General features: G+C 40.9%; 1 protein-coding gene across 3 annotated transcripts in view; it reads right to left on the reverse strand.

Moving 5' to 3' along the window:
- LPAR1 (lysophosphatidic acid receptor 1) overlaps positions 1 to 26,070 on the reverse strand; it is a 78,015-nt gene that overhangs the window by 39,329 nt on the left and 12,616 nt on the right. Inside the window, exons 1-3 of one of the 3 annotated variants that reach the window (XM_052778016.1) lie at positions 21,798 to 21,818; positions 14,068 to 14,236; positions 1,368 to 2,115 (exon numbers count right to left, since the gene is read on the reverse strand). In XM_052778016.1, the coding sequence (XP_052633976.1) occupies positions 1,368 to 2,115; positions 14,068 to 14,127 (808 nt within the window). In that variant the 5' untranslated portion in view covers positions 14,128 to 14,236; positions 21,798 to 21,818. Of the gene's footprint in view, positions 1 to 1,367; positions 2,116 to 14,067; positions 14,237 to 21,797; positions 21,819 to 26,070 lie in introns of those variants that run through there. The other 2 variants (XM_052778017.1, XM_052778018.1) reach the window with 2 other exon arrangements.

Genomic DNA, 26,070 nt, shown 5'->3' on the forward strand with positions numbered 1-26,070 from the left:
AGATTTTGGAACCACCAGGCAGTCAGGAGAGGTTTTACCCACCACTACAGCCTCCCTCACAAAAGTCACAGAGAGTCTTTGCCTGAAGAGAACACCAGGACAGGTAGGAATACAACTTATCAATGGCTGAACAGGTTAGTCAACTACACAGTTCGTATTCTGGTCACAAAGCTAATAACTAGGTCAGAGAGCAACACGTACATTCTTAAACTAACATATGAGTTGACACAGTGATTCACAACAAATCTCTGCAACTATTCTGCTGCGTTTGTGCAGATAGTAACTGCTAGAAAGCACAAGTCATGGCATAAAGCCATGGAAATCAAGATGTCAAAGCCAGAACTGGGGCTAAGTTTTGGGCTTTGTAGACTGTGTACAGTTGCATTTATAGACTACTAAGGGAACTTCATGATGCAACAGGCTACTAGGATCCCAAGAAACCTGTGTACCGTGCTGGAGGACCTCATGGGTAGGAACACAGGTTGGGACAAGGAGACAACCAGCACTATCCCTGCCTGCCTGCAGCTCGCTATCATCTGCAGCAACGAAGAGCAGAACTCTCACCAGGGAATGGTACCCAGCATCCAGGCTGTGCTTTTCCATAAGGAAAGTGAGAGCCCCAGACAAAAGCCAAATACAGCCATTCACAAAAAGACAGGAACCTTCTGACTCCAACGTGTGTCCTGATATTTGCCTCATGTTTTCCTGTTTTCCAAGCCCTGAAGCTTAGGCATCTCCTGAGCAGTGTGCTGAAGCACACCAGTGCCTTATGTGCTACTTTTCTGTGTTAGCAAATTGGCAGATACTCAGATGTGCCAAACATTGTAGACCTGAGTGAACTGTACATGCAGTCCTGCTTAACACGCAAAATCTTTTCATCAATAGCCTGTAGCCCCTCACTGTTCTCTAGACATGGGAGTACTGCCTGAATAAACACGACACCTTTTGGGTGGCAAAAAGGAGACAAGAGGTACTTCAGTGGAAGATTGAGCCTTCCCTGTACTATTTTAAGGTTGCAGCCATTTGGCATCTTCAAAGGTGAAAGGGCGAACATTGCACAGGATAGGCTGCTACAACAAGCTTTAAACCTGCATAGCTGCAAAAAACCACCACCTGACATCTCACGGTCCTGGATTTTCATCAGTTTCGTATTACAGGGCTGAGTGACCAAGTCTCTTACACCCACTTCCATAAACAAGCTTGATGATAGTCCCAACACAGTAACGAATGCTGGGGGGTTCTTATTGCCCCTACCTCTTCTAGTGTCTTCCAAATGCTGCCGACCTCCCAGAAGCTGGACCTGCATTACTGAAATCACCTGGTAAGAAACAGAGGGGGAGAACAGGGGAGGCAAAGTAAGCACTTACCAAGCACAATGACCACAGTCTTCAGGAGGCTCATCATGGTGTCCCGATTCCTGCGGGGTCCAGAACTGTGTCTGGACATTCTCATAGTCCTTTGGCGGACATACCCAAAGATATGAGCATATAGGACCACCATGACTACAAAAGTGACCAGGTTGAAAATAGCCCAGAAGACCAGGTAGGAGTCACTGTAGAGCGGTGCCATGTTGGAGCAGTGAGTGATATCACAAATACAGTTCCATCCGACACTTGGTATGGCACCCATGACAATGGCCATAGTCCAGATAACCACAATTACGACCACTACTCGCCGGTTGCTCATCCGAGTATGTAGCTGCATTCGGAAAACTGTAATGTGCCGCTCAATAGCAATGGCCAACAAATTGGCTACAGAGGCTGTCAGGCTAGTGTCAATGAGACCCTGACGGAGAAGCCAGGTGCTTACAGTCAATCTTCTAGTGTTGGGTCCTGTGTTGAACATTAAGTAAAAGTAGGCCAGCCCTGCAAAAAAGTCCGCAGCGGCTAAGTTGGCCATTAAGTAATAAATAGGGAAGTGGAATCGGCGGTTGACATAAATAGCCACCATAACCAAGAGGTTGGCCAGCATTATGAAGATGCAGACGGTAATCCCCAGCCCCATTACAAGCTTGCTGACAGTGTTCCATTCAGTGGCTAGATATTTTCCACTTCGGTTATAAAAGAAGGCAATGGTTTCATTGTAGTAGCACTGTGGTTCGCTCATGGCTGTGGACTGAAAGAAGAGGGGAAAAAAAAAAGAGAGAGAAAAAAAAAGAATATCAGAACTGAAAACATATGATTGCCTCCATGGACAAGACATGCATAAAGAGCAGGGAGGGGGACAGGAAGGGAACATGCTTCAGAACAAATTTATTTTTTCAGACTAAATGGCATTCCACAACTTGCAAACAATTGCTCTGAGGAGTCTAGTAACAGCAACCAGATTAGAAACAATCAGAAATGATTCCATCTGCTCTGGGAGCTAGCATGATTTCTGACGCAGTTGTAAATTGCATAGCAAATGAGCATGTGGCTAAGCAGACCTGCTGAAAAATTCACTTAAAAAGAAGGGCATGCGATTTGTAATTAAGAAAAGTCAACTCTGTTACAGGACACCTTATTTATGTTACCAGTGCATAAAACTGTTGTTTAGCTGTAGCAGTGTTACAAGAAGAGCTCCTCAAAGAGGAGGAAAAGTGGATTACATTTCCCAGCACATTTTGACTCATTCAGGTCTCCATCAGGGGCATTCCTTCTTGTCCTGTCTTAAACTGGGAAGAACACCCTAAATTAAGCTCATCAATATGCTCTGAGACTGTGAATTTCCAGGGCCACGGGCTATGTCTTTCCATGAAGCATGAAGTGCATTTATAAAGACTCAAAGAAGCAGGCCACTGTATTTCTATAAGCATTCTTCTTTTTCCATCAGTCACATTTCTAAACAGGGTTTGAAATACATCATGCTTTTAAGTATAACTCATCTGAACTGGCTTATTCCAATTTGAAGTAGAAGGAGTGAGGCAAGAAATCAGAAAAGCAGTATTTGACTTAACTAGTGCTAAAAGCCTCAAACCTTATTTCTTGCTTTAAGTATTGTTATGGCTATGTCAGGGAATACATGATTAATTTCCTTGCAAAGTACTCAGCTGAGCACAGCTATGGGGGCAACAAACAAGCCCCATACTCCACCAGAATGTAGAACTTTTGCATAAAACTGTTGGCTAACAAGAAAATGCTTAATGAATTTCCTTCCTCAGTTATAATCAGTTACTCAAGGTGCAATTCCCAAAAGCCAAATCTTAGAAAAAGAAACCCCTCTGAATAACATCCTGGTTCCTTGTTTAGCATGGCTTAAAAACAAGGATGTAAAAATAGTGATTAAAAAAACCAAACCAAGAAAGTCATGCCAAAAAAGTCTCTTCCTAAAGAGGCCCAGCTCTGACACGCTGCTCTTATGGCTGTGAAACTCTACTGACTAAACTTGAGTTTTTACAAAAAGAGGAGCATTTTAAGGAAGAAACTGGGTAATAAGCCCTATCAAAGAACAGATCAACAACACTACAAGATGAGAATTTCTTCCCATTAAAACATGCAAACAAAACCCTATGTTTTGGACAGCTCCAGCCATTCTGCAGGAAATGCTATAGCTAACGTAATCTTCAAGTTGAAACCAAAAATATACAGAATTGGGAAACAGAATTAGTAATTGGACTCCAGTAAAAATAGTATCTGATAAAGATTTCCTTAGAATTACCCAAAGCTATTTCTGTTTCCTTTCGTTTCCCTTTGTTTGTCAACATGATTAAGTTAATTTCAGTAAAGCAATACACAAAACTTTCCACCTATATCCCAAATGCTTTACATGACATTTAGATTTATGTTAAAGAAAAATGTCTTTTTGGAATCATTTTACCTCCAACCTAAACATTGATCAGAAACATTTGCAGACCCAGGATAATAAAATGCTAGAGTAAATAGTATTTCTCAGCACAGTGACTATAAAATTTTTATTGTTCCTCTAGGATACATCAACTCTTAGGTTAGAAACCTTTCAGCCTTAATTATTTAAGAATTTTAAAAGTTCTTATGTAGGATCTCTCTGTTGCATAAAACCCCCTGATTTATAAGGAATACTTAACAAAGGGAGACCTAGCTACAAGACATCTGGCTTTAATTCTTTGGTTAAAGACCATGTGGTAATAACAGGTCAAGTATAGGAACCCTTGAGGGAGAGAGGAAGTCATACAAATGAATTAGTGGCCCTTATAAAAGCTTGCCAACATCTGCATTAATTATGTGAATGCCCTGTTTTTTTTCTCTCTGTAGGAATATCTGGATGCAGTCTTACAGTCTGAATTACAGAGGAGGTCAGGACTCCAGGATCTAGCGGACTTCTGCGATCCTGAATAAATTCTCTCTTTGTCTATATATTTGTCGATCTAAATTTTTCCTTCAGATGGCTGCTGCCCATAGGTAACGATTCCTCCTCTACTGTTGTTCCTGTGGAGAGAGGCCAGCTACACCTGGCAGAACACGTATTTTTAACTCAGATATTTAAAATGTGGTGAATGTCACTTTCTTCTTTTCTTTTTTTTTTTTTTTTTTTTTTTGTGGCTTTGTTTTCACATGGGCTTAGAATGTGAATTATCCCCTGATTTTGTACTATCCTCCCCGGCCTTTTCACATGAAATCTGAAACAAGGTATGATAAAAAAATTTGTCTTATTCACAAAATGCCAAGCCAGGGCTGAATGTATGCAACACAGTATGTAAAACGCTACAGAGTCAGACTTGTTAAATTTAAAAGCATGAAAGAACTTGAGCAATCTCGGAGGAGTAGCATGAGGGTCACTGGCTGCTTCTCTCATTTTGAAGACACAGGAACAAAACGCTCTGTTCACAGATGGGATTTTGGAGAAGTTTTGTTTTTAGAGCCTGCTAATCTAAAACCTGGGATCTCCTTTAAAAGCGATCTTTTCAGTCCCTAAAGAAAGAAGAGCAGAAGAAGAGACAGTTTGATGACAAAAGTTGAAACAGGGGACTCCAGATGATCAGCTTTTTCAGATGCCAGCGTCTATCTTCCAGGAAGGCTTTGACCTCCAAGGTCATGAATATACAAATCCCAAGGCATTGCATTTACCCGTGACGCTGGTATCTGACTGGAAAGGCTTAAGCAGGAGGGAAATGCAACGTACTGCTGAGTAATGAAAGTGTTAACATACCGTAATGGCATATGCAAGCAGGCAGATCCATCCCCTCTCCTGCCCCTGCAGGAAAAGGGGCAGGGAAGTTTATATTTTAATTTCCTGAAGTTTCACTCAGTGTGTTTCATTGCCTGGGTAAGCCAGATGTGCAGTGCCCTGAGATTTACCTCATCCATTTAGTATAACTCAACAGAAGTTTAAAACAAACTGAGCTGCAAATTGCCCATCTTAACTAAACCTCTAGGACATATCTGTGTAGAAAAAGAAAACATCTCAATTGTAAACCATAAAGAGAGATAAAGCAAAACAGAGTAATAGCAGACTAAAAGCAAAGCCTCCTCTAATCATGTGAGGTTGATCTAATACTCAAGACACAGTTGTCCCAAACCAGAGCACAAGAAAATCCTGAGTACATGGAGTTAAATCTTTTAATATCAAGAGACGTAGATAGAACCACAACACAGAACACCCAGACCAGGAAATTTGGCACCAGGACTTAGTAAGTAAAACTCACTCTGCTTCTACAGTCAACACCTAGTTGTCCCGTGGCCAGAACATCACCTTGTCACTGGCCTTCCAGCCACTATCTGCTATACTTGTCCTCTCGGCTCCTCTCCTCTGGTGGTACGGCGCCACGCCACTGGGGTGGCAGTGGGGAGACTGGGAAGAAGAGCCCATGTCAGTAACTTTCCAGTGCTTTCTGTTTGATTCATCTTGCTGCTGCCCCACCTCGCCATCGCAGCTTAAAGAGTGGCATGAGGATTTGGATCCAAGGCATGCAGCAGATTGCTCATGGGATGTCCTTGGATGAGAAGACCGTTACCCCCTTCCCCTCTCGGGGGAGATACCGGAGCGGAGAAGGCACTGGCTGCCCGGAGCAGCAAGGTGAGAGGGGATCTCTGGATCCTGCCAGCTCGGTGGTGAGTGACAGCCCACCTGGTGAGGGCTGTGCATGAAGAGATGCTTAGGGTAGAAAACAAACACCAAGAAGTTTTCAAACACTGCTGATTGATACTGTCTAAACGAAGCATGAGTTAGCACAAGGTGCCTGAGGGGCAAATGATCAGTTTACAAACCCCACTGCAACCCAAGAGTTTGCAGAGTTCCTCAGTCCACCTAACAAAAAAAATGAAAAAGAAAAAAAAAAAGAGGACAGCCACCCCCACCCCAGCATGCATGGGTACATTTATTTCTTGCCGAGAGAAACAGAGCTGAACATTCTTAGAATACTAAGGTCTGACTTTTACAGAGCTTTTAAAACTTGGAAGCCACAAAAATGATTCCATACCCAAGAAAACTCTTAAAAATATTTTAACCCTAAGCTCTCCAAACGCAGTCTGCTCCTCTCTTTTTTCCCTTTACTGAATTAACCTCAACATGCTGCTGATTTCTTACCCAGAACAGAGGGGAGATGAAAAGCAATTTATTTGGCAAGGAAGTCTGAGGAAGATGACAATTTTGCATACAATGAAATGCCAAGTACAAGCCAGAGACCTCAATTTTGCAGAAGTCATGCAACTTGCATGCAGTCTCCTTGAAGTTTGAGAGACGCTGAAGAGACTCATTCAATACAGGACGAGCTTTTAATTCTGAGGTGGCTACCCTTGGATCCCAAAAATAATATTTAGCATTCTCAGTGCTGCCCAGAAATCCAGAAAACATTTCAGAGGAAATGCAGAATTGGGAATGGTAGAATAGGACTCCAAAACAGCAATAGGTGTCTCACAGCTTTACATTTAGTGCAGCAGTGAGTGGAAAACCAGTAGCACTGCTTTCAGTTTAGGTAAAATACTCTGAAGTTTACCAACATATCAGGAAGGCTACGGCTGAAAAACTTTGGGGAACTGCCAACTTCACAATCCCCAAATAAGGGTATCAATTAAGAATATCTTTAAAATAAGCACAAGCAAGTAAGTATAAGAATAATTGAATCAATATGTAAATACTTTCTCAACCCACAGCTGCAAAACCATGAGTTTTATGAAAGTAAAGTTGTAACAGATGAGAAAAAAATTCCAATTTGCAACAAAAATTTCTCCATTACCGAATGAAAAGCATAAACTATTGTTCAAACTGCAGAATTCGAAAGGAACAAGAGGTTTAAAAATAAAGGGGAAAAGACAGTGTTTCCTTTAAAGATTAAAGTAGAAGTTAAGAAGGCATTTACCCAAAATTTAAGTCAAAAAAATCAAAAAGTCTCCAGACAAGGATCCTGATTCATTATAGCCTTATGTCTACTGTGCGTTATGTACAGATATAGTTTAATCTGCACAATGGAAGTATGAAACCCTACCACCATGATACAACAGCTCCTCACATACCCTTTTCAGAATTGCACCTCCCAAAGTAATCGTTCAATGGACTTAAAGAAAAACTTGTATGATAAGATGCGGTGGTTCAGTCACAGCAGGCTAGTTCTTCATTTCACTATACTCATTTTTCCCTTCACATAGCTGAAAAGACAGGAGGAAATGAATCTCTTTGCAAGGGGATCCCTTTAACTCTGCTATGACTTGATAAGGCATAAAGTTACTTATGGATCATGTGGCAATAGCTAGCATATCCAGTAATTTTTAGGATGCTTTTGTAGTAGACTGTATTACTAAGGAGTCTCAGAGCTAACAAATGTCCCAGCTACTAGAAACTGAACTGAGAAGCTCTCTGTATCCTACAGTTTATACCTGAAAAGGGTAACCCAACATACCTACTCAGTGTACCAAAGAGACCCAGTCACCAGCAACCCTGGAAAAAGAAGCAATTTTACTCCTGGAAGGTATAATCCACAAGTGATACAGATCCTGTTGGAAACTATGATTATGACCTCCACAGATTGACTATAAAACCAGGGAGGGTGTTGACCTTCCTTAGTGCTTATTCACTGTTGACTACTACAAAAGCAAGTTCAAAAATAACTTCCGTGGGCTAAAAAAGGAATGGGTGAGAGCAGAAAGTCCAGCTAACTCTAAAAATGCCTTTCTTCTGGAAGATGCCAGGGTTGCTAACTGTCAGGTCTGAAATACCCTGACTCGGCCCTACAGCTTTTCAGGATAGATAAATCAGGAGCCATGCAATTCACTACTGAAATACAAGAGCATTAGTGAAGAGCAGTGAGGGTCAGGAGAATACTGAGCTGGCCAACAGGGGCCCAGATTGCCAGCTCTGTGGCTTCAACTTCTTGCACCTTCTACTGCTGCAGAAAGGAAGCGTGCACACACACATGCACACACACGTGAAATCTCTTTCACTGCAGAATTCTGCAAGCAAAAGAGATTTAGGAAATTAAAAAGCTAGAGGAATTGGAAAAAAACATACAAAAGACAGAGAGTGAACTCATCCCTCCAGCAACCTACCCAATAATTCAGACACTGCTGTATTGTTGCTGTTTTTCCACAGATCCAACATTTTCAGATGAGCTGCATCCCTCGCAAGCACTGCCTACATGTTCTGATGAATGTTTTCCAGTTGAGAAGGAAATGAAGACTGTTTCAATCAGGGCATAGTTCTACATCATCACGTCCCTCCCCCTTACATTGCTAGGATGGCTTAAACACTTTGATTGCTAAAGATTTGTTCCTAGACCACACAACACTTCTCTGCTGCCCCATCTCTGGCTTCCAAGCTCCTCCCAAACGGAGGCCACAACTGCAACGTGGAGGTATTGCAAAAATAAGCTAATTGGCTTTGCCACTAGGAGAGACATGATCAGGCATGTTGAGCCCAAATTGGGTAGCTGAGCCCAAATGTCCCATACAGAGTACAGAAAGGGTTTCTGCAAAGCTCTTCAAAATTCATTTTCTTCTGGGGGAGCTTTCACAACAAGCTAAGCCTCACAAACATTAGTCAAACACAGGTATAGGGTCAACACCTCCTGGCTCTGTGGGAGACAGGAAGGCAATTTTATTCTGTCATCTAATTTAGTGATTGAAATATGCCACCTCTTAAGCTTTCAAAAAAAAAAAATCTGTGTCATGATGCAGACTAGGCTTCTCCACTATCTCGCCCAGTTTCGTCCCCAGTTGCCTACCTGCCTTATCCTCAACCTGAACATCGTAGCCAGACACCTGACCTGCTGTCAGTCCCTGAAGGCTGCTGTGCAGGATGAGTGCAGTGCAGGACAGACCTTCCCCAAAGACGTCAGCCCCGGGGAGAGCTTCCTGGAGACAAATGTAGCATGCAGTCCCCTATCTGTGTCACTTTAGAAGTTGTCAGAGTGGAAGAAACAAGAGGAAAAAAAATAATCTGCACCTCTAACATCCCAAGTGAGTTTCCATGTGTAATTAATTACAACATGCATCCTTTGGGCCCAGTTTGGTGCTTAGTGAGCCAAGCTGGGAATTAATTCTTGGCTCCAGCAGCTGAAAGACTGGACTTTTATGCTGAAAAAATGCTGTAGGCTATTCTGGCTACTTCCACCTCCAGGGCACACCTTCCACCACTCCTCACCAAGAAAACCAGCAAAGTGAGCACTTGGAAGAGTTTAGTCTACAAGCAAAATGCTTATGCAAAACTATGTTAATGAGAGTAGCAAATTTCATTTTGGGCTGGAAATAGAGATTTCCAAATGGTAATAAGAAGACTATCCTGTGTTTACCATGGCAAGTACATTTTTTTCTCAAAATATACATCAGACAGTTTGGGTTTCTTTTGCTTTGATGCACTGCTTTGTGAAATATATGAACAGAATACAGAAAAATCTTTCTCTCTCAGGGGCCTGGCAACAATGGGTTCTCTATCAGTAACTTGTTCCTACAGTACTGAGCAGCTGCCTATAGGGCAGTATTGGTCTACTTGAACAAAACGGAGATGTATTTTGAATCCCTGGGAACCTCATCTAGTATAAGAATTAAAAAAAAAGCATACTGGTATTTAAGCTTCCCCTGTGATGCCTGGATACACTGCTAATCACAAACTGTTTCTTCCAGTCTCACCATTTCCTTTTGTTCTCTTGTTTACCTTATTTACCAGCATGAGAGGTCTGTTTTGGTAAAGAGGTTAATTTGTTTACTCACCTAGAAGGGGAAAAAAAAAAATCCACGCATTTGATGGCTGCAGAAATTTGGGCACCAAATCCAAAATGCAAATCATATTGGGCTTTGTTGGGGAAAAGGGTTACAACAGCTGTGCCACCCCACAGGAGTCTGTTCTGAAGCATGATTATAAAGAGTAAAAAGGTACTGAGGATGACCATTCTGTGGCAAGAATAGTTTAAATCTCTTCCACTCTAATTCAAACAAAAAGAAGGGAAAATAGAGAAGTATTCACTGGCACAGATAGGGAGAAGTGGTTTTTGGCTCTGGCAACCACATGGCCATGAAAGGCCACTATAATGGAAACTGCTCTGGATTTCTCTTTGGAACAGCTGCAAGGCAGTTACTTAAATGTACTCATTTACTTCTAGTATTTGGCTGGTAGGATCCACTGCTGGCAAAAGCAGAAAGAGAATGATGAATTTTTGTTGTTTTCTTGTTTTAAGCATTTCTGAAGCACTGTTGGAAGTCCCCGGTTCATTAAGCAACTGGAGCTCAAATCATTTCTTCTTCAAAGCTTTTACTGCAGAATTCATCTCATGCCATTCACAAAGAGAGAAGATACTAATCACTCCACAGAGTACATTCATCAGTTTAGATCACCACTTGTTATGTTTCCTTTTTGCAAACAGTAAAGCCCTCTGGGACAGTAAATGCTTCTTACAGAATTATTTAACTTTCTGCTTACTGCGTTATCAGACGAATCAGGTTTCTATTATATAATTTCGCTTATAGCTGAGGTATGAAGTCGTCACATGTACCACAAAATATCCCCAATTTAAAAGTCAAAAAGTTCTGATACATTTTGTTTCTCTCTCTTTAAGAGCAGAATGGGTTATCTAATCTGAAATCACTAGATTCTGCACTACAGTAAAACCCCATTGCCAAAAACTCAAAGCATATTCTGGAATTTTTTTTCATTTCACTGACGACTTTGACATATTGTGAATGGTGTTCCAGAACTATTTTCTATTCCAGATTTCAGCTATGGATAGCTAAACTACCCTGAAACTTTACTTATCCTTCACATTTAAACATGACCAAGATGCCTTAAGTCTGTGCTCTTAATCACCACTTCTTACATCTGGTAACAGGATGCTGAGGGGGAAAGAAGATGGGAGCAGAGAGCTTTGGACAGGTCAGTGTACAGGGAGGGTATGAAAAGACATGACTGTGGAAAATGTGTTGCTTCAGTAGAGGGTTGTAGAGAGCACCAAAATCAGTTTCTATGTTGACACACTAGCAATAAGAATATTTTGAAACAGTAACAACAATTTCATACCTGGTATCAAGAAGTGACTTTCAAAAACTTTTTCAAAATGTGAATCTTTTGTTACCTGACTCAGAAAACAAATCTTGAGAAAGATACCATTTGCAATTAAATTAGCAGGAACTTCCCTCATTGTGGTGCTACCACAAGCATCTGTAGGATTCAAGCCCAAGCAAAGACCTGACAGGGTGGGCTTCAGATTGCAAAAGATCCTGCTGAGGTCTCTGGGATTCTCCCCTGTGGTAAATAAGGGTCTATTCTTGTTTGCCATGTGCAGTTAAAGGACTGATGATAGGCAGAGGAATATTTATTACTGAGATGTATACACATATGTACATACACATACATGTGTATACAAAATAGATAATTCTAAGACTAATTTGACGAAATATGAAGGAAACCAACTATCCTGGCAATGCTAAAGGAAAGCTTAAAGATAAAAAAAAAGATTAAAGATAAAGAAAGTTTAAAGTAAGGTAGCAAAACACTTCCTTTTGTAACTGAGATGCCATCTAGCTCATGCAGAAGGCATGCAAGGTTACTTCCAAGTTTAAAAAAAATCGCTTCCTTAAAATATCAGTCTCTAAATGTCTTCTGCAGCACACTGTGGCATCTGCTCAGTTTTAAAAGGCAAAATAATGTCCTCCAGAAAAAAAAAAAAAGTTTTTTAATGAATATAGTTTTCTAAACTGTATCCAAAATTCATTTGTATGTCAACACAAATGTGAAAGGGAAGCCCATGCAGTCCCACTCTGAAAAGTGCTTTACTTCAATACTTCCATCTAACGAGTTGTCTCTTTAGCTATGTGTCTCACTATGTTCTTGCCTGTTAAAAAGCTCTTCCTTAACCTCAGAAACATACACATGGCTCCCAGCTGACTGTTTGGAGCTGTTACTCCTTTGCATAGGATTGAAGACTTATATTAACCATCAGACCCACAATGGTTTACTGAAATCTGTGAGAATTCATGCATGCATGCAAGTCTGCCCATATGGATATCAAATTTGAGTCCATTTTTACAACATGAGGTTGAGACAATGATATTTTTCTACCATCATCTCCCACACCCAGATACCAGTCTTTCCTTTGCTTCCTGTTGCCACTTCTTTTTGGCTCCCAAGTCAAATCTCGTTGAAGCACAGTCTCTAAAACCCAAGCGTGGAGGAAGAGCTGTGTGGATTACCAGTCAATGACCAGAATCATCCATTTATCTCTAGTCTTTGGTCTAGTGATGCAAGTCCAGGGCAGGATTTATTCAGCAGGAAGTCCCTGCAGACACAGGACATGTGTATTTGTGTGTTAAGTACAACAGAATGGTGACTATGCTGATCATCAAGTCCTTGACAAGCGATAGCTTTTCTTCCACCCATTCTTGCAGCACAGTTGACCTTATTTTCCCTTTGAGAAGGCTTTTATCCTGAAGAGCAATCCTTAGATACACAAATTTTTTATACATAAAGAAGGCTCTGAAGAGAGAAACCATGGAGGCAGAGGTACAAATGCCTTTCAGAACATGTGGGGAAATGGCCTGGGGGAGCCTTTCTCCAGAAAGGGAGAACAGTCTGGCAGCAGCCAGGCAGCCTGGGACACAACCATACAGCATCCAACTCCTAACAGGTATTCTATCCTGCTGTAAAGACACAAAATCCTTCTCTGACCGTAACAGGACAGAGACTTGAAAAACAACAAAAATACTTCTAAAATATACTAGTTCTCCATTTGAAACACAGGAGGAAGAGGAGCACAAAGAAGTTTCTCCAAAGCAGATTTTGGATTCAGCTCATTTCACATCACCACCCATTAGTGGACATGTTTTTTGTAACTTCACAGGGTCCAGGGATCTCTGAACTACTGCACTTCTCAGTACATATTGCTAAGAGGTGTAGTCTCCTGAGCCAAAGAATCTCCAGCAAACAACAACAACAAAAAAGCAAAATAAACATTAGATCTCAAATTTTCTGACATCTACCTTAACCAGTTGTGGTGCCCTCTGCAGCAAAATACACATCCTTAGAAGTTTTAAGTTGTAACAGACACTTGGGTGTCTATGAAGTCAAAGGGACTTCAAAAATGCTTTTCTGAGATGAAATCTTGACTGTTATTAACACCTACTTTTCTGTTTGTAGTATTTACTTCACCAGAAAACACAAGTACTTGGTGTTCAGTACACAGAGCTGAAGAAATCACTTAGGTATTTATAAATATCAAGTCTGAAACATGCTCTTTGATTCATGAAAGCAAGATTAGTGTGTTAGTAATTGTAAGTATGTTATCAATTTTATTGCTGCTTTTGGCTGAAAACTTTAGCTTTTCTGATAAGAACACTGAACCTGAAATTTCCTGTGGTATTATTCCAATTGAACCACATTATGACCTTCTTTTACTTTGTATTTATTATGCACAGTAAAAATCAAACCATAGTGCAGAGATCACCTACATGGAGTCAATAAAGATTGTATTTTGCCATATATTTTCTTCTACAAATAGTAGTATAACACAGGAATATCATGTGTCGAAGTATAACAACACTCTTAGCAAATTATGAGAGTCTTTAATACAATACTTCAGGAAAAGTTCCCTCGATGACTCAGAAGTGAGACAGGAGAAAAAGCTAGGATTCAATGAGGAAGTAAGAAAGAGGTTCAGTCAGTTCAGCTGTCAGAGTTCCATCGTGGTCCACTCACCTCAATCACTTCAGGTTGGGACATCATGGAGGACGGCACCAAATCAGTGGGGATATCCATGGTAGCTCAAAATGTCCCTGCTGTCCTTGCACCCTTCCTCTGCACCCACAGACCCTTGGTAGGAACACAGAAGCACTTCCTCAGACCCTAGTCATGCTGTCATTTGCTCCTAGTAGGAAGGAAAAAAAAAATTGTTGAGAATACACAAGAGAACTGGGTATGCAGCCAACACCCAAGCCCCTTGGCTGCTGCAAAACCAGCCTGTGAGTTTGCACAACACAACTTGCTTACATGACCATTCACAACAGATTTGCAGGAGAAGTTTCAACAGGCACATTGGAATTTGGTCCAGAACAGCAAAACAATTCACTTGACCACACAAACCAGAATTCACACAAACTGAATACAGTCAGAAGGCTAATGCACAGACCATGTACACATTTGCAAGGAAAGATGGTCACCTACAGAGCACTGGAATCATGTTAATGTTTTGGGGTGGTTTTTTTTGTTTTTGTTTTTTTTGTTTTTCCCCACACCAAATTAAAAAAAAAAAAAAAAAGCCCTCACAGGAGATTACTCATAGAATTACTTGCTGGAATTTAGGATACATTTAATTCCTCAACATCTATTGCTTACAGTTCCATGATAACATGAACTTTTCTTCTGTGTTACGAAAAATAACTTAAATATTATGACATCCTTAGCCTTAATTTATTTTAACCGTATTTACTATTTTTGCCAGATAGGCACAGATTTGCTGTCAGGGAATATACTGAATTGTTGTGTAAAGTTTGATCAGATGATCCAACAGAATGAACTTATTTCCATAAATATCATGTTTAGCAAGGTTAGATCAGCTTCTGCATATGTTCCTATTCTTTTGTGCAAAGAAAACCAAACAAAAGGGGAGAAAACTGTAAATGGCCAAGAAATTAATCCCATTTAAAAATTCCGGACTAAGGCTACTTCAGTTTTTTTCCCTCAATCAGCTCAGACATATACCACACAACCCACAAATTAGCCACCAGAGAAAGGATTTTGGAGAGACACCTACCACTCTCTGTATCTACCACTTCCTATTCTGTAAGTCACAGCAGAAAACCACTCATACTAAGTGTATTCAGGATCCAACAAACATACCAAAAATGACCCCAAACCTAACTGGTATTTTTCAAACTGAGACCATGGTGTCATCATACAGACAATACTAGTAACTTTCCTGGCCACTTGTTCATTTTTTCAAAGGCAACACTTACTTACCAAGCCAAGAAAGAACAGGTAAGTGCTGTAGGAAAGTTGCACTCCAGATGCTTTCCTGAGTCAGTTATGCTGCCATTTTTTTTAAAATTTTTTTTGTCTTGCTCATTTAGACTCAGTCTTTGCACACCACTGTGGAAATTATTCCTCCTTCTTAAAAAGCATCATCCTGAAATGCCTGGTTCACATTTCAACACATCCCCACATGCCTTACGTCACATGTAGCTGCCTCATCTTCCAAGCCCTAGGATCACTTTTTCCATCTTTATATAGCTTTCCAGTGACCCCTATTCTTTCCTACTCATTTCTTGCTAGTAACCTTTCATTCTTTCCACTCCTTGCTCCAAATCTCTACTACTATACTCATGGAGAGGGCAGAAAATGGAGATTAGCATTCCTCCAAGAAAGCCTTCACTGAAGTCAAAGAACCTAGATACACATCCTTCAGGCTTCCTGTTTTCTTTTCAAAAACAGAGTTTTGTCTGTTTTCTGAAATTCACTAATTTTTCCACTGTGCATGACAGATGAAGGAAACAAATAGCATCAACTTGAAACTACTGCTCTTCTGATTTAGGGAAGCTTTGCTATTTGACCAAGAAGAGATTGAATTTCAGTAAAACTCCATCAACAGCCTCAAGATCCTCAACCAGCACATTTCATCACTGTCTTGTGAGCTGTCACAAATGTAACTTAAATAAGACCTCAGAAGACCTTTGTTTCTGTTCTTCTCAAAACACGCTTAAGTACAGCAGGTCATTATTAGTTTCTTTTAAAATTTATTCTCTTCTCTTAATCCTGAAATGCTGCCGCTTTTGGATAATGAAGATGGGGAACAGATGAAGCAGGCTTTAGGGAACACTATCTAGACCAAAACCAGATGTATGCTTAGAATCCTGTTTTCCACATATAAAAAGGAGAGAAAACGATCATTTTTACTAGGGAGCATCACAGAACAGAAGAGAAAAACTAAAGAAAAAAAAAATCTTAAGTCTGTTCAGCCTTTAGCTAGCTCTGTGTACTCCAGGTAGAACATAAATGTCAGAAAAAGCTTAACCCCATAAAATCCAATGAGCACGTCAACGCAGATGAGAGAAATATGCCTGTAATCATTTTTCACCACCTTCCAAGAAATAGAAAACACAGGATTAGTAAGAAATTCCTAAGCCTAAGACCATTTCACATTTCCCCTTCTGCACCTAGCCGCATTTTCATTGCTTGTATTGCGCTGATCCCTCAGTTTGGCTAGGAAAAGGAAGGCTCTTCTTCACACACCGTGCTTCTCAACCTCCTGAGCACGGCATACACACAATGATTAAGACTTTCTGCCAATTAGGCTCCTAAAGGCATTCCAGCTGAAAACAGGTTAGACTTTACGAAAGGACTCTCCCCCCGATCCCAACCCGCCTCGTCTTCTTCAGCAATAATAAAGCACTGAGGGGACTGTGCTTTCACGGCAGTGCAAAAACAGGCTGACTGCATCCAAGCAAACAAAGGTGGCTCCTAACTTGATACCCGTGTGACTTCAGGGTGCAGCCCCATGTTTTTCAAGAACTGCAAATAAAGGGAACAGGATCCTCAAATGAACTTCGCTAAAGGGCACTATGACAGAATATGTAATCTCTACTAAAAAGAAAGTCTGAAACACAAAAGCACAGGAGTGGCTTCTTACTAATGAGATTTTGATGGCTTGCTGTACTACAAAGCGTTGAAAAAAATACCCAAATCTGGAAGCAGATTCACACATATAATTCCCAAACACTGGAACTGCAGGTGTCACGAGCGAATACCACTCTACATACTCTTCTGTTGATAGACACTGCTGTCTTTACAGACTGCATCTAGAGGACTGCAAAGTGCGGAAACATGTTGGATCTGTATTTAAAATTTGTAAAAGGAAGATCATAGAATTTCTTATCCTCTGTGAAGGTGACTCATCTCTAAGAAATGATGTTTCACCATAAACTACAACATTTAGATAGTCATTTATGGTAACACATTGAGTTTTTGGTTAACGGAGGAAAAATAATAATCAGCTGATGCTCAGCAGAGTAGCGTGTATCTAACACACAGAGCAGGAATGCATCCTCACCAAACAACACATACTGCTCTCCGACATGCTATGATTAAGCATCATGATTTCTGGATCAGCTTTCCGAGACCACAGAAAAGAGGAACCATGCAGTTTTGTCATTACTTGGAGTAGTTAGGAGAAATGCAATCATGCATCACAAAAACATCATCTTGAAGGAACTGCTTCCGGAAAACCCACTACAATGACAAAGATTATTACCCTTATTCCTCCCCAGTTTCTTGCACAGTACATCATGACCTGCAATTGAGGAGTAATACGGCAATACCAACAACTTCTGCATCACTGTGTATCTCATCTGGGCCAACAAATATACAGTGCCTCCGCTAGAGTAAGGTGCTGAGACTGACAGGCTAATTGGGTTTTCACAATCTGTGTCTGTCTCCTGTGTCAGACAATTTCAGGTGTCCTGCATTGTTACCGCCTTTCAGCTTTGGTTTCCTGTACCCCTACCAGAGCATCTTTTCGTATCACAGCTTGACTTCACAGGCTTCAAGTTTCTGTATTACATGACTGAAGATGCTGATTTGGTATGACCTTGAAGCTGTTAAATGTGACTTAGCTAAACAAAGCTCCCTGCACACCTCTAGTGAATAAAGGCCTAACTTACGGTTTCTCAGAGGACAGTTTTAAGTCCTAATTGATCCCAGATGGACAGAACCTATAAACCCATCAAGGGAAATAAAACATTCAAACAACATGTAAAAAGGTGAAAGAGTAATAAAAAGATCTCACTTAAGGGTCCCACTTCCAGATGTCACTTCAGAGACATTCCAGATTTCATGTGGCATCTGAAATCTTGCCATCCAAAAGTAATCATTTGGCATCACTCACCTCTGGCAGCCTCCTTCACTAAACAACTGCTGCCTGTAAGCATTAGTTTGTTCAACACACAAATAAAAGCATGACCCCACCATGGCAGCCTTACGAAGCAAAAAGGCAAACAATCACCATCCAGGGAAGAGCAACAGCAACGACGTGACTGCCTACCACTTCATTTTACCACTTGTTAAAGTGATGGTGATAACATGAATTTTTAGGTACCTACTATGGACTCAGAGGTGTTTTTCTGCTCTCCAGTAACCACTTGGTTAATAAACGAACAACTACAGATAAACTTCCTAGCACATAAGAAAATAAACATGAAAGGCAGAAAAATTTGTTTCAATTTCGTGCTGCTAAGAAAAGAGAAGAGGCCTTCCTGTTACTCCTTCCTTTACTATAGAGACTGCTAGGAACTATTGCAACAATTTGTATTTTCTTTTGCAAGTTACAGAGCACTAGATCTTCTTCCTAACAGAAAGATATTAACTCTTCTGAGTCCTTACATTATTTTAAGTAAAGCCTTCACCACCTCTGATGTTGTCACTTTGAACAGTAGATGTACAGATTCACTTACACAAATGCAATTCACTAGCTTAAAAGTGGTCTGAAAAAGTTATTTAATAGCGACTCTTCAAACACTGAAACTTCTCTTGACATATACTTTAAAGCAATTAATAAAAAACCCCTAAAAACCCCCAGGATGTGTCAACATGATTTCGTAGGTGAGCAGAGGTACCTGCAACTGTGAAACGATAGTCTCAGCAGACTGGCAAAGGGCAAACCACACCACAGAAATGCAGATAAGAAGCTCTTGGTCTCCCTGAAATTGCAAGATGATTCAAACTCTGATGTCAGTATTGACTTCTTTCAGTTAGTTTCAGCAAGCCTTTGCATAAACACAGCACTCATTTTTTTTTTTTTTTTTTTTGCATTGATCAGTTCACTACTAGTTAAAATGAGGGGAAAAGCCACATGCCAGTTCTCTGTCCTGTCACCTCAGGACTTTCCTCCTCTTTCCTTGCATGGCATGTCTGGAGTGCTGTTTCTGCAAAAGTTTTGTTTTGTATCAGGGACCAGACTGCTGAATCTTGAAGTGAGTTTGGTATGTGGTGTACTATGACAAATAAATGTGCAGAATGAGCTGCATAAGGCTCATGAAACTTTGCTGGATGACCTGCCAAAGCGTAAGAACAAGGTGAACTAATTGAAGTGGTTATGACCTCTACAATGCATATTTCCTCTCAGTTCTACCCCCTCTACTTGTTCCAGGGTATGTTCTGCCTGAAATGAAGATAACCTTCTGTGCCCTGTGTTAACTTGCTCAGCAATTAAGAGAGCTGCAATAAGTTAATAGCTGTGATTCAGTATTGGGCAAAAGAAGCAGAAAAGAAATAAAAGAGACTTCCAGACAGATGGTGTGGCCCATTGTTGTACTCTTGCCTTAGAAGTCCTTCTGAACAACCGCAACAAGTCTTTTCCCACTTAATAAGACTCTTTCCCTACTGACTCCCCATCAAATTTCTGATGTCTCAGAAAACAGACGTTCCAGTCTATTGCCTCAGCAGATGCATCAATACAGTTTAGAAAATAAAACAAAATTAACTGTCCCTGTGTCATGGTTTAACCCCAGCCAGCAACTAAGCACCACACAGCCGCTCACTCACTCCCCCCCTCCCCAGTCGGATGGGGGAGAAAATCAGGAAGAGAAGTAAAACTCGTGGGTTGAGATAAGAATGGTTTAACAGTATATAAAAAGAAGAAACTAATAATGATAATGATAACACTAGTAAAGTGACAGCAGTAGTGATAAAAGGATTGGAATATACAAATGATGCACAGTGCAATTGCTCACCACCCAGTGATCGACACCCAGTTAGTCCCCGAGCGATGATCCCCACCCCCTCTCTCTCCCCAGTTTATATACTGGGCATGACATCACATGGTATGGAATACCCCTTTGGCCAGCTTGGGTCAGCTGCCCTGGCTGTGTCCCATCCCAACTTCTTGTGCCCCTCCAGCCTTCTTGCTGGCTGGGCATCAGAAGCTGAAAAATCCTTGACTTTAGACTAAACACTACTGAGCAACAACTGAAAACATCAGTGTGTTATCTACATTCTTCGCATACTGAACTCAAAACATAGCACTGTACCAGCTACTAGGAAGACAATTAACTCTAGCCCAGCTGAAACCAGGACACCCTGTCAAACTTTGTTGACAGTGTGTGTATTTGAATACACACATTTTTACTGCACAAATTCTGCAGCTTGGTTGGTATCGGCCTGGCTCTTTCACCTGACACTCCTCTCCCAAAAGCAGGAAAAAAGTCTGTCATCGCATCTACCATCTATTACTATAGCAATAAGTATCAGAATATATGTAGTAAATGGTACTGATTAAACAGGTTAAATAGCAGTGAATCTGAAATTATTTTGTCAGTAATAGCATGGAAGACAATTATCTATTTCTAATGTCACAGGGACTGATGAGAGCACTGACTGGGTTGTACCACTTTTCATATACATACTCATAGAAGGAAATGGATGCAACTATTCAGCATGCCTTCAGACCAACAACCAACAAATTGCACAAGTTATACCTGTTATTACAGCACATGCAACATTACCCTCCGTTGTCCAGTGAGGACCAGTTATGCAAATATGCCACCTCTCAAAGCCTTCCCATCTGTTGCTTCTAGCCACTGGACAGACTGCTTTAAAGAGCTATGGAGCTATAGCATCTCACCCATTTGGAAGCTTTTAATAAGAGTGAATAAATTCACTGTGAAAATAGATTTGTGAGGTTTTACTGAGGGGTTGTGGAAGTCTGGAAGGGGAGTGCCAGAGGAAAGGGACAACATCGCTGTTTCCCATGCTGGCTGTACCATCACCCCCCTGGAAACAGCCTCTGCCGGAAAAGCCAGACATTTCTTGAGTCCAACTTCACTGTCTAGAAAAATAGATTTTACTGGAATTTGCTAACATATGGAAAGGTTAAGACACAACAATAGGAAATCTCTACCTTGCAAATATTGCAAAAAAACTCAACCCCAAAACCCACAGTAAAACATACTTGATGGTATCTGCCCTTTCCCACTAGCAAAAGTGAGTATCACAGAAGTTACAACCAGCCCCAAGAAACTGGCCGGATTCTTCAGTCTGAGAAGAAAGATCAATGACAGGCTGAAGATGCAATGAAACCGAGCTACTCATTCACTTCTGCAGAAGAAATTGAGATCCTCACAGGAAACGAGGTGAATTTTCCATGCTGAGGTTAGGCTAGTACATCACACAGGGGCAAACCATAATTTTTCACATGCACAAGACAGGCAACAACTATACAAAGTAAAAGATGCTTATGTAAGTAATACTTCATCCCCAAAACACAGCATACACGTTTGCCCAAACTGCAACTGGGAATCAATCCATATCCAGAAACATTTTTCCATCAAATCCCTGTCCCTGTGGAGGATTGACTTAGTCATTTCTTTGCAGTAATCAATGGTTAATTCACTTTGCTATTAAAATGTCAGTTCTTTGCAGGTATGTTTAAGAGATCAGACCTTTTCTTTTGCAGGCTGAGTGGGTTAATCCAACAGCATCAACTTCTATCCAGATAATTTCTGCTCACAGAACTTCTGTTATTGGTGAAGTAATGCACTGTTTGTGCACAAACATTTCCAGAGCAATTATTAAAAAAAAAAAAAAAAAAAAGAAGAAAAAAGGATCATTTTCCAACCTGACACAACAGATGAACAACAACAAAGAAACTGGCTGGACAAAATATCATTAAGGCTTAAAAGGGAGGGAAGGAGGAAGGAGGGAGGGACACATGCAACAAGAATAATGCAGTACTTTAAATGTTTCACTGTCATCAACAAATGACTTGTTAATAATAAATAAACTGGCAACTACAATGGACAATTGAGCTGGTTGGCCCAAAACCCCAGAATCGGTTGGTACTAACCCCTCTCTCCTGCCATCACTGGCTATACGGTAGCACAATAAGATTTTGTAATATTCCATCCATCAAGCTGGGGGCTGCATCCCAATGCCTGGAGCTGCAGGAGCGCTAGCAGAGCTGCACTTACAGGACGTCCCATGTGACGGTGAAGGCTTACAAACATCTGCAAAAGGGTTGGCAGCGAGGTAGGCTGAGACAGCCTCCTGCCTAAGTGCTGAGAGAGACCAGAACAGCCTCCAGCAAGACCTCTGGACAGCAAGTGCAGTGGAGATCCCCTCTTCTGGCTGTTGAAAACATCATCTGCTTTCTGGCTTTTCTCAAGTGTGGTGTTTTGTTTTGTTTTTTCATCTGAGCACTTGTGACTTCGACAACCAAAAAAGAAGAAGGACAAAAACTTTCCCAAGTTCAGATCTAATGGAGCCACTGAACATGTCAAAGCAGATACTGCCTACACCAGTGCTGCTCCAACTTCAGAGTGACAATGTCCTAAACAATTGTCTTGGAAGTGATTCAGTGTCACAAAGATACACCACAGAATCAGGCATTTTATTATTGCTATGGTCCCACGTAAGTAATACATCTGCTTCTATGTTTGTATGATGCCTGCTTTGATTGCACTTTGTCAGCCAAAGCATACATTCCACATAATATATAGCACAACCACCTCTTAGCCACTAAAAGCATCAAAAGCAGGACAGCAGCATGTTTAGCTGTGTATCACCTTGCAGATTGCTTTACTGAACAGCAACAGCTGGCCAGAGCATTCAGCTTTTACTTAAGCCAAACCAAAACAAAATAACAACAAACAACACCTTGGGAAATTTAACCTCAACTTGCCCAGTCACCTGAAAAGCATCTTACAAAATGCAGAAGTCCAAAAGCATATTACAAAAGCAAAAAAAACCAAACCCAAAACAAAACAAAAAAAAAGGAACTCATCTTTCCTACTTTCCCTTCTGCCTTCAGCCAACTCACACCTGTACACCTCAAAGAGTTTTTAAAAGGTGCTCCAGGGAAGTTTGCAACTTCCTGAAGCTAGAAGAGACTTACAGTTTCCACTGCCTCAGTCTTCACTTTCAGGAGTGCAATACAGCTGTTAGCCTTGCTTGTGTAAGGAAAAAGGATGAAGTTTTCAGTGGTAATCCAAGGCTAGTAAGAAAATGATTTCAACACAAACTTAAAAAATTGCCCTTGCATTCAGTAGGACTCTTCCACAACACAATAATCAACAGAGGATCTCGAATCAACGCCATTTGCATTCACAGCACAGCCTGTGCTTCAAAAAAAAAAAAAAAAAAAATTACATCAGTCAAACCTTTTTGAATAGGAGCTCTGTGGCTAATCAGGGAAAGATCATTGTTCTGGTATCAGTAATTAATAGTATGAATACTACAAGACCGCTGCTAAATCTTCCCATGACAGAATACATCCTGCAAGGAGTTCAGCAACAACGTGTCAGGTGGAGCCTCCTTACCCATGCTAAACAGTTTCATGACCTCTGCAGAGGCAGCGTGGTGTGAAACTGTGCCTTCTTCCCCACTGCAAGGTTAAGACGACAATCTGTCACTTTATTCATCTACCACACACTGAACTAATTTACATCAATAAAATAGTACCACTGTGCAGTGGCACTCCCCCCAAGAAATCACCTGCTCTCACAAAGAACACATGGATCAGGAGAGACATCTTCCCAATCATCCCGCCAGGACAGGATCAGAGCCCCTGCCCATCCCCCCCAAAAAGCAGAAGATCAGTCTGAATATACAAAAGAAAAAAAATCCCTATTCACAGATTTTCAATGCAAAAAATTAAGTAGATAGTACACTACCCTGAAGCATTTATCTTGCAGGGAAATCTTTTCCATATGCCACTCTATTTTGCCTGTCACCATGCCTCATACTCCTTTCAAGCATGACAAAAGCAGGCTGACCACAGTTATGCACTGGGTTCCACCAAAGGGCACACAGTTCAAGCATCTGTAATTAACCTATGCATGTCTGCCTTTCTCCTTTACCTCCTCTGATGTTTATCCCCAGAAGGGAACTTCAGATGTTTTACTGTGGCCACCGTGAAGGCTCTTCGGTGAGTAGATTATTCCCCAAATTAGAAACTGTTCATTCTTTCAGGAATTGTTTTTTGTCTTGGGGTTGTGTTTTTTGTTGTTTTGTTTTTTGGGTCTGGGGTTTTTTTGTTTGGTTGGATTGGTTTGGGGTTTTGTTTTGGGTTTTTTTGTTTGTTTATTTACGGTGGCAAACCAAGAGTCTGATCCTGTGCCCATGAAGTTCAAATGCATTTCGTTGATGACCTCCATGGCAGGCAAGGGAGGCAGGAGGACTCCCACTTCCCCAAGCATTTGCTACAGGTCCAACCCTGCTGAAGCCAGGGAGCCCCACCACCATTCTTTCTGCAACACGTACCCACGCAATTTCCTGTTGTTGGTTACTCATGGCAAAAGGTATCTGAGGACATGACGTTACAGCATTGGTGGAAGCAGAACAGATTCTCATTTGGCCCATCGTGACACTTATTTTCAGATTAATGGAAATGACCAGGAACATCTTGAAGGGAAAATAGCTAACATCTTCCCTCATCTGTGTCAGTGGTAGCAAGATGTTCACTTAAAAGCTCTTTTCTAAGGCACATAAACATCCCATCATGAAGGCAGGAAACGAAACATTGCTGCATCTGATTAAAAATAAAAAAGATTTTTCTTGGCCTTTCTAGTCTTCTGTGTCTAAAACAATTAACTCCTTTCCCTCAAGATATTCTAGGGGATTTGTATTTTTACTACTCTGACTTCTGCTGTCAGAAGAAAATGCCACATTTTACTAATAAACAGAAAACACATTTTGAAAGGACAAACCCATAGCATTTGGCATTGTAACATGTGAAATCATGAACACACTCACCCTAAGTCATGTCAATTATGGTACAAACTGGACTCACATCAGCAGCAGGCTAATCCACAAGGCATGCGGCAGCACACCAGGTTTCTCTGCATACTGCTCAGATGGGATTAAAAAAAAAAAATTAAAAAAGAAAAAAATCAAGAGGCAGTCATCATTTTCTATTTAAATCTCAACATTTTTGCTGGAAGTGCCACCATCATGCTGTCCACAACTGAATCATGCTCCTTTTCCCCTTTCAACACAGGATACTTTTTTCTCTCTCTGCTACACATTGAGGGACTTGAAATCTTATTTACCATTGGACAAAACTTCCATTTAGTTTGTGTAGTTGTCTTTTTTAAGAATCCTTTCTGTAACTCCCTGACCTAGGTCAGTTCGCACCATCCAGTGCAATTCTCTCACTTGCTCAACCTCCTTTCCTGATTATTTCCATATTGCATCTATTCCACACCCATCTCTTGGGCAGCATTTTCTTGCTGTTTTAAAATCCAAAATGATACTTCGTCTTCTCTTGAAGCCTCCTACTCCTCTGAAAAGCTTCTTCTGAGCTTTGTCTGAAAAGTCAAAAAAATTCTGCATGGCTTCCTCAGTTTTATAATTTTTCTGCAGTTCCCCCTTTAAAGCCAACACGTCAGGTTGCCTTCCCATTACCATCCAGAACCTCTAGACTTATTTCAGTCGTTATCTATCAGGAATGTAGCTTCTCCTAATGACCTCCATTAATGCTTGCTTGTTAAGGATTGCTTAGAGATGATTGTTGCTTTGCCACTCAGCAAGGCTGGAGAACCTCTTCCCACTCTCGCCTGGGGGAATGAGTGGGCATATGCCTTAATGCAAGGGATGCTGGCTGGTACATGCATGTTTCTTCAGATGCATTAGGACCTTCTTCAACAGAATGATCAGGTCAGCATAAGATAAAATAACCAAACCAAACACACACAAGAATTGCTTTAAAGCATCTGT

This window comes from Harpia harpyja, chromosome Z, assembly GCF_026419915.1.
Source record: "Harpia harpyja isolate bHarHar1 chromosome Z, bHarHar1 primary haplotype, whole genome shotgun sequence".
Taxonomy (NCBI): domain Eukaryota; kingdom Metazoa; phylum Chordata; class Aves; order Accipitriformes; family Accipitridae; genus Harpia; species Harpia harpyja.